Source organism: Sinohyriopsis cumingii, chromosome 13 (genome assembly GCF_028554795.1).
Source record: "Sinohyriopsis cumingii isolate HCF-2022 chromosome 13, ASM2855479v2, whole genome shotgun sequence".
NCBI classification, from domain to species: domain Eukaryota; kingdom Metazoa; phylum Mollusca; class Bivalvia; order Unionida; family Unionidae; genus Sinohyriopsis; species Sinohyriopsis cumingii.
The window spans coordinates 8,089,500-8,103,585 of NC_142973.1; the positions used below are offsets into that span (position 1 = coordinate 8,089,500).

The following is a 14,086-nucleotide window of genomic DNA, read 5'->3' on the forward strand; positions in this document are numbered from 1 at the left end:
TAACATCATCTCCAATTAAAATTGTAACAATTATTGTGACCCTGCTTTAGTTTTGTTTATGTATCAGGTGTTAAGTTTACCTTTACCAGTCACATGCAGAGTTTACCTTTACCAGTCACATGCAGAGTTGACCTTTACCAGTCACATGCAGAGTTGACCTTTACCAGTCACATGCAGAGTTTACCTTTACCAGTCACATGCAGAGTTTACCTTTACCAGTCACATGCAGAGTTTACCTTTACCAGTCACATGCAGAGTTTGCCTTTACCAGTCACATGCAGAGTTTACCTTTACCAGTCACATGCAGAGTTTACCTTTACCAGTCACATGCAGTTGTTATTGTATGTTTACAGTGATGACAGGACCCCACTCATCAAGCTTGAAACTTTATTCCATGAAATTAGTGATCTTTCTCCAAACCATACCCTTAGGGGACATATTGGTTTTGTGATGCGTGTCAGCTGGCCATTCTGTCATCACACTTTCATGCAAGCCATATACCTGAAAAACTATGAAGCCAAAAAAGACAAAATTTGATACTTAGATAATTTTGTTTGGTCATAAGACCTAATTAGCTTTTGATGATTGTGATCTTGATTTTCAATTTTTATATGCATTTTTTTAAAATACATTTTGGACAAAAGCCTTTGTTTAAGCAAATATTACTTGATGTTGATAAATAATTTGTATTTGTGTATGAAGAACCATTATCACAGAATTACATTTATTGTATGGTGGAGGGGAGGACTTGTATTTTATTGCTTTCAAAATAAAATGCAACAGTAATTGTTATGAAATACTGTACATGTCAGAGTGTGAAGAAAATAACAAGTTAATACAGAAATTCAGAGATATTGACTCTGGAAAATCTATTTTTCCCACACAAGTTTTAAGCCATACAGTCATCATATATTTATACTAAATAAATGTTGAAAGCCATAATTATTCTTATTCATGTGATATTAAATCATTCCCCTTCAGTAATCATTGTATGTCATACTTAATTATTCCCCCACCAGTAGTCATTATTTGTGATATTAAATCATTCCCCCTCAGTAATCATTGTTTGTTATAGATGGGATATGGCAGTAGAGCCCTAACCTTGCTGCAACAGTATTATGAGGGATCTATACAGAGTTTGGATGAAAGTACACTGCAAGGACAAGAAGAAGTCAGAAATACAGCTGATGAGGTGAGTATTTGGTAGCTAGAGGGTGGGGGTATTACGCATTTTACATCTGCACTGTGTGATACAAAATATAATTTGGGTAACTTTTATGAAGTTACAGCTTATCATTATAAACATGCTATTGAAATGAGTGTCCCCATGATGTATAGTCCATACTTGAAGAGTTTGCTCCCTTATCTTTATTGGGAGATCTCTTTTGTGAGTGTTCATACCTGATATGGTCACACCCAGTGAAAACATGTAAGGTCCATTATTTAGGCTAATTGCATACACAAAGCTTGGAGATAATGTTATACCAGGCATGCACAGTTGGCTTCCCCCATAAATGTATTGGATTAAGACATATTTTCATTGAAATGGCAGTTAATTATTTTAAAAAATTGTGCCCCCCAAAAAATGAAGTGTGCATTGATAAGGTATATGCATAAATGCCAACCATGATGCTTTTGGTGTAATCATTGAACTTTTTTCACCAAATTACATTTTTACACTTGCATGTACAGGGTTGCATCTAGGATGCGCAATCATGCAAATCCCCCCAAATATAAGATTTCAAGCAAGATTTTTAATCCTATGTGGGCAAAATTGTGCAAAAGATAAGAATTGTGCACATTTTTTCATGCAGAATGTGTTATTTTATTATTATTTTTGCTGTAAAATTCCCCATTGTCACTCTCAGCGAATATGTTGTACTGGTATAGTTGTAAATACATGACGTATTTCTGTGCGTCATGTGCTTAGTTCTGATTGGTTAATAAGAAAGGTCAGAAGAGCATGTTTGATACGTAGGTGGCTTGGCAGGACAACGTGTTAAATGGCAAAATCAGTTAAAACTCGGACATGTTTTCATTATTTTAGCAGTAACACTTCTAATAACAGTTAGGGTGCAGAAGTTTCTGTCAGTAGGCACAATGGCAGCAAACAAACACTTCTCAGCCAAATCCTGTATTGGACGATGCTAGTGATAATGTACTTAAAGATGGTGGTGATGAAACTGAGGGTCCATCTAACGTCAAGAAAAATAGTACTCTTTCAATTCAGCCTGGAAACAAAATCGACCATGGCTGGAAATGAATGAAAAAATTAGATGCTTTGCAGATGGTGTGTAAAAACTGGAGGAAAAAAATTCTTTCATACTTGGAAATGCTAATTTCAGGACATAAACCCTTGAGAGACATGTTGAATTACCAGCTCACAAACAGGTGATTCTGGATTTGAAACTAAGTGAAAATCTTAAAACTACATGCATGGCAGCTATCAGCAAGAAATCTGAATTCAGTTATTCATGATATGTCAGTTGCCTATTACTTCGTGAAGGATAATATTGCTTCTCTAAAATATGGCTCACTGTTGGATTTTGTCGACTTTCTGGGTGTTGGTGTTGGCAACATGATAGTTGGAGGAAACGCAACATATTCGTCAAGGGCATCTGTAAAAGAATTTCAGATTAGTTATTTTATTTGTTTTACATTTTTAGATGGAAATATGGTATATGCTAACAAGCAACCAAAACCTGATCAGTTAGGTTCCGATCAGTGCATATCTTGAGGAATCCCTGTGTTAATAAAAAAAAAGCACCGAGCATCGTGATCAGCCATTGAAATTGCATTCGGTAGCTCGTCATCATAACATCCTGTCAACGTTTAATGGTAGATAACAGTTTCCTTTTTTAATCAATCTGGATTATTGGTCCCTCTTTCTTTTGTCATGAAATTCTTTCCTGTCTAAACAGGTCACATTTCAGTAACACTGTAATGGGTTTTCACGTGTTTACTTAGCATCAGTGGCCATGGTTATGCCATACCAAACCGCTGACTGAGAGAAGGGATTCAGCAATCAAAATTGAACCAAAACTGCAGGAAGAAGCTGTCTAGAAGAAAGGATTCTCAACAGACTCATGATGATTTCAATTGAAGGAGGGGCCCCGAGTGGAAGTGCTCTCCATTACGGATCACTGCCATCTCACCTCTGTCTGCGTAGGTTTGAGTCTCAGATTCTGCCAATGTGGGTATGTGAGAAAGCTTGCCAGTAGCTTCTCGAGGGTCAGTGGTTCTTTCCGGGAATTTCCCGGGTTCTTCCTCCACCATTAATACTGGCCGCCATGTATAGCCTATCGTGTGCTGAAAAATGGCGTTAAACCCTACAACAACAACAACAACATCAATTGAAGGACCTCCTCTGAGAGACTTTAACAAGGCAATGGTTGAGTGGAGGATGAGGAAGGACAGGAGGCCATTTAGGAAATAGTGATCATATTTGCAGAATAATGCAGTCACAATTACAGTCAGTCTATATGCAGATGTATATATGTTTCACTCAAGAGTTAACTGTTATAAAAACTGTATATATACTTTCCCTAATTCATTTTGAGCTTTGGACTTTTCCTTACAAATTATTTTTTGTCATCCATGAAAGGATAATATGTGCTCTTGTGATCTTTCTTAGTATGAATTTGTAACCAATCAGAATTGAGCATGTGACATGCAGGAAGTACATGACACTTTTTTAAGATTGGCCAGAGGAGTGACACTATTTGCAGTCTATGGTTTGATTCCTTAATGGTTAGTGTGTAGATAGAATATTGTTATTAGAAAACTTAAGACTTTGATTTCAGATTTAAGTGTTTTACTTTAATATACTGAAGACATTTTATGCACATATTATACTTGCTATTGCTCTTTTTGAGTATGTTGAGGCTATTTTACACCATTCTGGAAGGCCCTCCTTATGGCTTTCTGCCCACCCACCCCTTTTTTTTTTCTCCTTCAGTTTCAGTGGGTGCAAGTACCCACATTTATCAAATCCTAGATGCAACCCTGCATATATATGGATTACGGGTTTTTGGTACAATAAAAAAATAAAATAAAAACTAATAAAGAAAGTTGTTTTTATCATTTTTATTATCATCTCTTTATTTCCACGCATTTGATGATATTGTAGAAAGGTAACTGCTGCATAAGTAAGCATAAGAATACTTTCTTTAGTCGCTATTGTTAGCAACTTATATGACCCATTTCCAAGAAAACAGACAGGTTTTTTCAAATTTGAACTTTTCCTCAATATTCATTATATTAATAGACCACTCCAGTGGCCTAAGTGTTTAGAGCACCCTCCTTGGATGCAGGAGGTTGTAGGTTCAAGCCCCAGCCGAGTCATACCAAAGACTCATAAAAATGGTACTAACAGCTGCCTCGCTAGGCTCTCAGCGTTAAGAGGTTAGTGTTAGTACTGGTCGGCCTGGTGTCAGGATAATGTGACCGGGTGGGACATAATGTTACATGCCTGCAGTATGATGTCTTATTGCTTGACAACACTAGAAACTGCCACACTGCAGACATAGTAGCGATATGATTGAAAAATTGTTAAAGCTATGTTAAAAATCCAGATCTCTCTCATGCACACACGCACACAGACATACACACACACACACACACACACACACACATTATAATAATAAGCTAGTTTGGTAGTTGACCAGTCTATACATTTCAGGAAAATGGCACCACATGTTAAGCAAAATGCTTTGGATCTTTCAAACTTCAAAACATGTTTGGAAGAGAGTATCCTGAAAGTATTGCATTTCAAATTTGTACCAATCATGCAGGTCTGCCATCAAATAATGGCCACTACTAAAAACAGAAAAACCTTCAAATGACTTCTTACAAAACTGCAGAAGAGAATTTGAGCAAATTTGAAAGAAAGCATTTTGGCTTGAAGGCATTTCAAGTTTAATTTGCATTAGGTATTACCACCATTACCAAAAATGCATCCAATGATGGTGCTCAGACAGGGCTTTTTAACAGTTGATGTCTATGCAGAAGATCTTTGACTTTGTATCATAGGATGTTGTCCTTTTAACTTAAATTTTTTTTATTGCATGCCTCTTTGGGAGTCTTGCAACATCTTTACAATTTATTGTTTGTTTCATAGCAGTAACTTTCTTTTGGTGGGAGAGCTGCATCTTCCTAGGAATTTTTGGCAAGGTGTCGGCTATTTTTTATTGCCAAGATTGTAATGTACTGTCAAATTATATACACAGAGCTGCAAATCCCTGAGTTTGACTGCAAGTCTTAGAAAAATTACATTTAAAATATGAACGTATGGAGTAAAATACAACATTATGAAAATATGATTGACATGGTAAAAACCGGTTGCTGGCTTGTCCTTGTTTGATTTGGATCTGGGTTTTTATTAGATTTATTGGATTTGGTCAGCATCCAACAAGCAATACATGTTTTAAGATGAAAGGGAGAATAAGCCTTATAAAAAGTGTTAATAGTCAGTACAGAAGAATAAAAAGGATATTTGAATTTTATGGGGACAAAAAGCAGGAAGGGCAACAGTTACATTTATTGGACATGTTTTGATATGACTTTGTCTCGTGGTGGTGATACTATTGCTGTCATCATATGAAATTTTAAAAAATCAAAGAATTACATCAAGTTGAGAGATGGCAAGAAGTCATTGAGCTCCATAGGGTTTGGAACTGTAGTTTGTGAAGCTTTAATGGAGGTAATTAAGGTCAAGTGTACTTTACAAACTTTGTAGTTGAACATAATGTTTACCATTTCTGTATCAGTCTTGAACACAACTTGCAAACTTTATAAATGACTGTTTTCCAAATTTACTTTAGCAGTAGATATTTTGTTACTGAAAACTGGTTTTGTGGAAAAAATTGACTACCTGTCTGAGAAGATCTTGTTTGGATTGGCATGCCTGAAGTATACCCTGAAAATAGAAAAACCTTCAGATGACTTCTTCTCAAAGACTTTAAATGAATTTGACCAAATTTAACAGAAAACAACCAGGCATGAGCGTCTTTCACATTAACAGGAATGGTGCCAGTCCATTATCAGATATGGCCACCATTGCTGAAAATATAAAAATATTCAAGTGACTTCTTGTCACAAATCAGTGAACTTAATTTTACTGAGTTTGACAGAAAGCATTTTGGCATGAAGAGCTTTAAACTTTTTATATATATTCTGCTTTGTCATTAAATATGGCTGCCAGCGTTAAAAATAGAACAATCTTTTAAAGACCTATTCTCAAAAAGCACAAAACGGAATTTGAGTGAATTTGACAGAAAGCATCCTTCCATTAAGGCCTTTCAGTTGTATACAGATGATGCCAATCTGCAAAATAAAATATGGCTGCTGTGCAAAAAATAAAAACACTTACAAATGGTTCTTGAAAACTGTCAACAGGAGTTGATCAGATTTCACAAAAACATCCAGGCAGAAGTTTGAACAAATGATCCTGGCCTGCTGTTCAATTACTGAAAGTAGAAAATGAATTGTACTTGTTGAAAAAAGCATGACATTAGCTAAGATTTCTTGCCCAGTTGTTCTAGTTTTTAGCCTTGAGGTAAATGTCATTCAAGTGAGCAATTTCATGTCCACTTGGACCTCTTGTTAATGAATTGTTTGTCAGAATTTTGTACTCACTTAAAGGATATTACTTAGTATGACCTCTTTCACCCAATCATATAGGACTTTAAAGTTTGTTTTAGGGAATTTATGAATTTTGATGTTTGCTTACATGTGCTTTTTTGGCCATTAATTTTTACTTATACACAATTTTAAACTGTCTCTTTGTTGGACATCTTGCTCAGTAATGCAGAATAATGACATAGATTTTAATTTTCCATAAACTTGTTCAGGATGTGAATCTGATAGAGGAGAGGCTGACCCCCAGGAAGAATCTGCCACCTTTATTACTTAAGCTAAGTGAGAGGAAAGCAGAGAGATTGGACTACATGGGAGTGTCATATGGGCTAACCTCAGAGTTATTAAGGTGAGTTAATAAGGTGACCTAAATGAAAGGAAGGCAAAGAGATTGGATCACATAAGGGTGTCACACATGGGGGAGTTGTATTTACTGTCCTCAGTGTTATTAAGGTGAGTTAAGAGAGAGGAAGGCAGAGACCTTGGACTACATTGGAAAGTTGTATGGACTGTCCTCAGTGTTTTTAAGGTGAGCTAAGAGAAAGCAATGCAGAGAGATTGTATTACAAGGGAGAGTTGTATGAACTGTCCTTAGTGTTATTAAGGTGAATGAAGTGGGAGGTAGGCAGAGAGATTGTACTACAAGGGAGTGTTGAATGGACTGTCCCAAGTGTTATTATGATGAGTTAAGTAAGAGGAATGCAGAGAGATTGTACTACAAGCAAGAGTTGTATGGACTGTCCTCAGTGTTATTAAGGTGAGTTAAGTAAGAGGAATGCAGAGACCTTGGACTACATTGGAAAGTTGTATGGACTGTCCTCAGTGTTTTTAAGTTGAGCTGAGAGAGGAATGCAGAGAGGTTGTACTACAAGGGAGATTTGTATGGACTGTCCTCAGTGTTTTTAAGGTGAGCTAAGAGAGGTCCTCTGTGTTTTTAAGGTGAGCTAAGAGAGAGGAATGCAGAGAGATTGTACTACAAGGGAGAGTTGTATTGACTGTCCTCAGTGTTATTAAGGTGAATGAAGTGAGAGGTAGACAGAGTGATTGTACTTCATGGGGGAGTTGTATTTACTGTCCTCAGTGTTATTGTGGTGAATTAAGTGAAAGGAATGCAGAGACATTGGACTACATTGGAAAGTCGTATGGGCTGTCCTCAGTGTTTTTAAAGTGAGCTGAGAGAGGAAGGTAGAAAGATTGGACTTCCTGTGAGAGGCATATGGACAGACCTGTCAGTTATTAAGGTGAATTAAGTGAGAGGTAGGCAGAGAGATTGTACTATAAGGGAGAGTTGTATGGACTGTCCTCAGTGTTTTTAAGGTGAGTTAAGAGAGAGGAATGCAGAGAGATTGTACTACAAGGGAGTGTTGTATTTACTGTCCTCAGTGTTATTAAGGTGAATTAAGTGGGAGGTAGGCAGAGAGATTGTATTACAAGGGAGAGTTGTATGAACTGTCCTTAGTGTTATTAAGGTCATTGAAGTGGGAGGTAGGCAGAAAGATTGTACTACAAGGGAGTGTTGTATGGACTGTCCCAAGTGTTATTAAGGTGAATGAAGTGGGAGGTAGGCAGAAAGATTGTACTACAAGGGAGTGTTGTATGGACTGTCCCAAGTGTTATTAAGGTGAATGAAGTGGGAGGTAGGCAGAGAGATTGTACTACCTGGGAGAGTTGTATGGACTGTCCTCAGTGTTATTAAGGTGAATGAAGTGGGAGGTAGGCAGAGATCTTGGACTACATTGGAAAGTCATATGGACTGTCCTCAGTGTTATTAAGGTGAATTAAGTGAGAGGTAGGTAGAGAGATTGTACTACAAGGGAGAGTTGTATTGACTGTCCTTAGTGTTATTAAGGTGAATTAAGTGAGAGGTAGGCAGAGAGATTGTACTACAAGGGAGAGTTGTATTGACTGTCCCAAGTGTTATTATGGTGAATTAAGTGAGAGGAAGGCAGAAAAATTGGATAACATTATGTGGAAGTCTCACATGTACTTACCTGAGAGTTAATAAGGTGAGTTAAGTGAGTGGGAAGTAGAGAGATTGGACCACAGTAACTATTGGCCCATATACATCTGGATGTTATAAAGCCAACATCTGCAGTTCCGATTGCATTTTTAAAAAATAAAGTGGATTGTGTCAGATTTTTAATAATTTCTTAGCTAAATAATAGGTTCAAAACTTGTATTAAAGGCAAATTGATGAGATACAATACATTTGAGTTAACTGTTAGATGTTAGATGAAGGAGTTGGGTTGAAGCTTTCTGTCTAAACTGCTCTTTCTAATGTCTGAAAACAGTTCAAAACTTTTCTGAACCTCTGGATCAACTGTTTTAGTTTTATTAGGTGTCTGATTTTCATATTTGACTTAGATTTATAAACAATACTTTGAAATTTCTTTTATAATCACTTTAGTTTGATATGACTGAATATAACAATCTCATTATGATGGAAAGGAAACTTCTAAGACTACAGGGTTGCTTTGAGTGTGTCACAATAGCAATCATTTGAGTATAAATCTTAACAATTTAAATAACACTATTGGGTAAACATTAATTGCTTATTAAACAAGTAGAAATGCAGCATAAAATGTTGCTAAGTCTTGCACTATATAATTTTCACTTGAGTTAAAATGCAACAAAGTTATTAAAAAAACAACCTGTGTTACTAAGCCTTTCTAGCTGAATTAGTTATGCATAAAAGTAGATTCCTTATTACTTTTATTATGTTTTTGTAACACAATATATTTAGACTGACTGAAGCACTGAAGAGCAGGTTTTCAGAATAATTAAGTAGAACTGTTTGTATGTATTTATGTATATTTGTAGGTTTTGGAAGAAGGCTGGTTATGCACCAGTTTACTTGAGACAGACACAAGTAAGTAAGATGCTGTGCTTGGAAATTCTTCGTTGTTAGCTATTTATTTGTGCTGATTGCATATTGGATACACATACCTGACTCATGCATACCTACTAAAAGATGAGCCTATCATGCCTGTGTCTGCTGACAGAGGAACACATTCTTGTCAAATGTATTGACTGTCAGTCAGTGAGGAAAAAGTATTTGGAAGTGAAGTCTATGAAGAGACTTTATGATAAAATACTACCTAATAAAATCATGGACTTTGGTATCACAAATTTTTACCATATGTTCTAAGGATTTTACATATTAACTTTATCTTCTATTTTATGTAGATTTGACAGATTTTAACATTTTCTGTTTTATATTTTTCTTGTACAATTATTTTGGAAGGGTTTCTCTTCCTAAGATTTTTGTGCAATTCATTTTTACACTTTCGAACTTTCGCATCATGTAGCCACCATTGTGTTGTCATAAAATACTGCTACACACACACACACACACACACACACACACAAACACATGAGATAGAAACTTACAAATTTATGTAAAACCATACAATATTATTTCATTTAAACATCAGATCTCTTAAAATGTGATTATAGGAACATACAGTCGTGTTCCTTGAACAATAAAATGCACCAAGTTGCTACCTTTCTCTTTCCCTCTCTTTAATTATCTTTCCATCCTAATCTATGCATACGTGCATAAAAGTAAAAGTATGAATACATACATACATACATGCATGCATACATGCACACATACATACATACATACATACATACATACATGCACACATACACACATATATACACACATACATATATACATGCATGCATGCATACATGCATACATACATACATACACATTTTATTTGTTTACATAAATATATTTTATTTGTTTTTGAATCACAGGTTCACTGATGCAGCTGTGTTGTTGAGCTAATTTTGCAGAAAAGATGTTGAAAAGAATTTTGTTCATGTATGATATAGACATGTTCATTATCAATAGATAGGTTTCAGAGTAAAATCTGAAATTTATAACTGTATCATTATTCTTCACAGGAACTTTTTATATGCTTTAAAATCTTGAGGGCTTGTTCACCATCAAGTAAGTGAAGCTGTTTTTCTACTTGAAACCGGTGCCAAAGTAACAGACCCATCCCCCACCCCTATTATTTTTTTGAACTTCTTTTTATGTAGTAATTATTAAGGTGTGTGATCTGATGTGAAGCTAACACATCTTGTTTGTCTTTAGTAAACCCCATGTTAAGTTTAATCACATCTTTTGTATATTTATAGCCTTGAGAAAAGTAAATAGTTCAGATTTCTCTTGTTATTAACCCTTACCTTATAGTATCTATTACTGTGTAGGTCATTGACATATAAGTGTAGGCTGTGCAGTGTATATTTAAGTGCCAAAGCCACAAAGTTCAGTGTGTTATAAATAGAACACCTGTTACTTAAATGACTTTATGTGAATAGGTCTGCCTGTAAAACTGATGACAGTATATGCTGAACATAAATTTTAAGCATTTTATCTTTTTGTACAAAAAAAAGTTCATTAAAATGGGAGGGGTGTCTGTTATTTTGGCACCAGTTTCAAAATTCTTAATATGGAAGTACTCATACATCCTGTTGAAGGTTTGTGACCTGACTAGTTATTTATTTTTTCACAGAATGACTTGACAGGAGAGCACTCATGCATTATGCTGAAGGTGCTGAGGGAATCAGAGCAGGTGGAAGGGGGGACAGAGTGGCTGGAGGCATTCTGGAAAGGTATGGTAGCTCTGATTGGAAACAGTTCAAATCAGAGAGACAAATATGCAAAACAGAGTTATATATACACTGAATCAGTTGTGTATAAAAATGCATAGTATCACTGTTCTAACTTGGAAATACAGCCACTAGATGATGTGTTTTTAATTCTACTATTCAATCTATTTTGCATAACCTGTAGTCTGCACACTGGATTTACAGTACAAGATATGAACTTTCCATTATCATTATCATGCTTTCAAGAAAGTTTTTTTTGTGTCCCAGTTCAGTACTGAATACCAGTTGGCCCCTTCTTTTCAGTCTGTATCTGAATTAACATATATTTTTTCTGTCAGATACATTCCTGGATCACATTAATGTTAAGAAATAAACTCTTCTGCCTCTTATATCCAGCCCTCACAAAAAGATGTGTCCTTCCATCTATACCAATGATACAAAGGGAAGACACTCTCACTTATTACCTCCCCTTACCATCACTAGCTGGCTTTATATCAAACCAGTTTAAGCTTTTGCTCAGTACAGTCAATGTCATACCGCTTGGCCTCTCAAAAACCAAGGACACATTTATTTAGAAAGTTGGTGTATAATTGTGTCTTATTGTATTTTCTACATGTAATCATAATTATTTAAATTTTGACCAATATTTATTTCAATATTTTTGCAATTCTGAATTTTGTTATTCTGACCGTGTATCCCAGCATGATGTTGTTGTTGCTTATTGTTATTTATACACACACACTGCTTGTAATTTTTGCTTAAGTCATAAGTGTTGTTATATGTAAACACCATCAGTTTGTTTATTTTCCAATTATTTGTTATTTCTGTCATTTGAATTGAACAAGGACATAATGAGCAAAGTGAATGAGTTTAAAGCCAGTGATGGCATATGTTGCATGAAGTGTTCTTAGACTTTTATGTGCAATATGTATGCATTGTGGTTGGATGGGATTTGTTCTACAGTATGTATGCATTGTGGTTGGATGGGATTTGTTCTACAGTATGTATGCATTGTGGTTGGATAGGATTTGTTCTACAGTATGTATGCATTGTGGTTGGATGGGATTTGTTCTACAGTATGTATGCATTGTGGTTGGATGGGATTTGTTCTACAGTATGTATGAATTTTGGTTGGATGGGATTTGTTCTACATTATAGATGGATTGTGGTTGGATGGGATTCATTCTACAGTATGTATGCATTGTGGTTGGATGGGATTTGTTTGACAGTTTTGCAGGAACACTTCAGTGATTGTAGTCAAAGAACAAAAATGTGTCAGCAGTTGCTGGTCTTGGAGAATTTTTGTCCATCAGTCACAAAACTCCGTTAGTGGCTTGGAGTTAATGGGAGAGTGTCCATCTATATTTGCAATGAGTTTAAGTAATACCGCATGCCCATACAGGCCTTTAGACCTACAAGTCTTGGCACATTGTGTACTTTTTTAACATTGATAGTTGTACTTCCATTCTTCCATGCTGTATGCCACAAATCTAGCTGTCAACCAATAAGTCCAGCTTGATGTACCTTTTTAGCTAATGACCAGAGGTCTGTCTCATTGCTGAGCCATGTGACATACCAGCTGCCTGTTCTGTGATATGCAAAGTTATAAGGGAATCGGTGGTGTCTGTCAGTCTGTTTTGCCACATATATTGTCCAGGTAGTTCAGAGCCAACCATCCAACTGGCTGCTGATCCAGCCTTTCGGCCACCCATTTAGAACACTTTCTGGCAGTCCATACTGGTATGACATGCCATGTCACTTGACCAGATGCCAGTTTAGCTGGTGCGCCAGCTATTCACAGAATGAGTTAATATCATGGTATCAACTAGCTATGCTCCATACAGATGGTATGCAGAGTTATATTTTGAGAAGGCCCATCCATTTCACCTCATTTGCTGTCCCAGCAGTTTCCAAACCAGCTAGCTGCCCACACAGCTTGCTTTTCATCCATACATGCTGGCAAGACAAGCTGTGTCACATGCCTGGCTGCCATTTCTGATGGCAGGCAAGTTATTCATGGCATATCTGTTGATTAGATCTAGTGCTGTACACGGGGACAGTGGCACCACCTCTTCCATCCAGCTGAATATATTCAATACAGACATGCAAACAGTGCCTTAGGAGGACAACTCCTACAGTGAGCATTGGGACATTATTAATCAGTTAGCATCCTCTGACCACACCATGGAACATACAGAGTGCAGTCCTAAATTGTGTAAAGTGGTCATGGAAGAAATGTATAGTTTTTCTAAACTGTGTGTGTCCGCTGCTGCCATCTGTGAGCTAAGCCTATAAGATTAAGATGGACCAACTTCAGTCAGTGAAGATCAAAGGCATCTCCAGTCATCTGTCTGACGTGATGCAGGATCTGGGGAATTAGAAGGCTTTCTTTTTGGCAAGCCAGCTACAATCATGGTTGATGCAGGTACCAGACAAACTCTGACAGGTATAGTACTAAGGTACTTACCTTGGACAAAATCATTGTGGTGTTTAACATGGAAACCCCATTGTTTTATAGGGTGGATCGTAATACTTTCCATGCCACCTCCATGTTAGTGCAGAAAATGTTGTCACCTTCATTAATACTTGATCTGGTGTTGCAAGCAATTTTTCACTTTGATAAAATATCAGGCTGTGGAACTGGTGAGATGATATGCCTGTTTCTGTTTGTCTTCACTGAATCCACATCATGCTTTGGTTGTTCAGTCTGTGCCCTTTGGTACACCATTGCTGCTCAGTGTTAAAATTGAGGAAAGCAGGCAGTGCAGGAATTGCCCCTCCAGTTTGCATTGCTGCCTATATCAGCATTCAGGATGAATCAGTC

General features: G+C 36.5%; 1 protein-coding gene across 3 annotated transcripts in view; it reads left to right on the plus strand.

The window, feature by feature from the left end:
• Window positions 1-14,086, plus strand: part of LOC149784912 (RNA cytidine acetyltransferase-like) — a 107,515-nt gene that overhangs the window by 67,859 nt on the left and 25,570 nt on the right. For all 3 annotated transcript variants that reach the window (XM_089978503.1, XM_089978504.1, XM_089978506.1), the window contains 4 exons: window positions 1,076-1,192; window positions 6,852-6,985; window positions 9,457-9,505; window positions 11,166-11,265. In XM_089978503.1, the coding sequence (XP_089834629.1) occupies window positions 1,076-1,192; window positions 6,852-6,985; window positions 9,457-9,505; window positions 11,166-11,265 (400 nt within the window). The remainder of the gene's footprint in view (window positions 1-1,075; window positions 1,193-6,851; window positions 6,986-9,456; window positions 9,506-11,165; window positions 11,266-14,086) is intronic.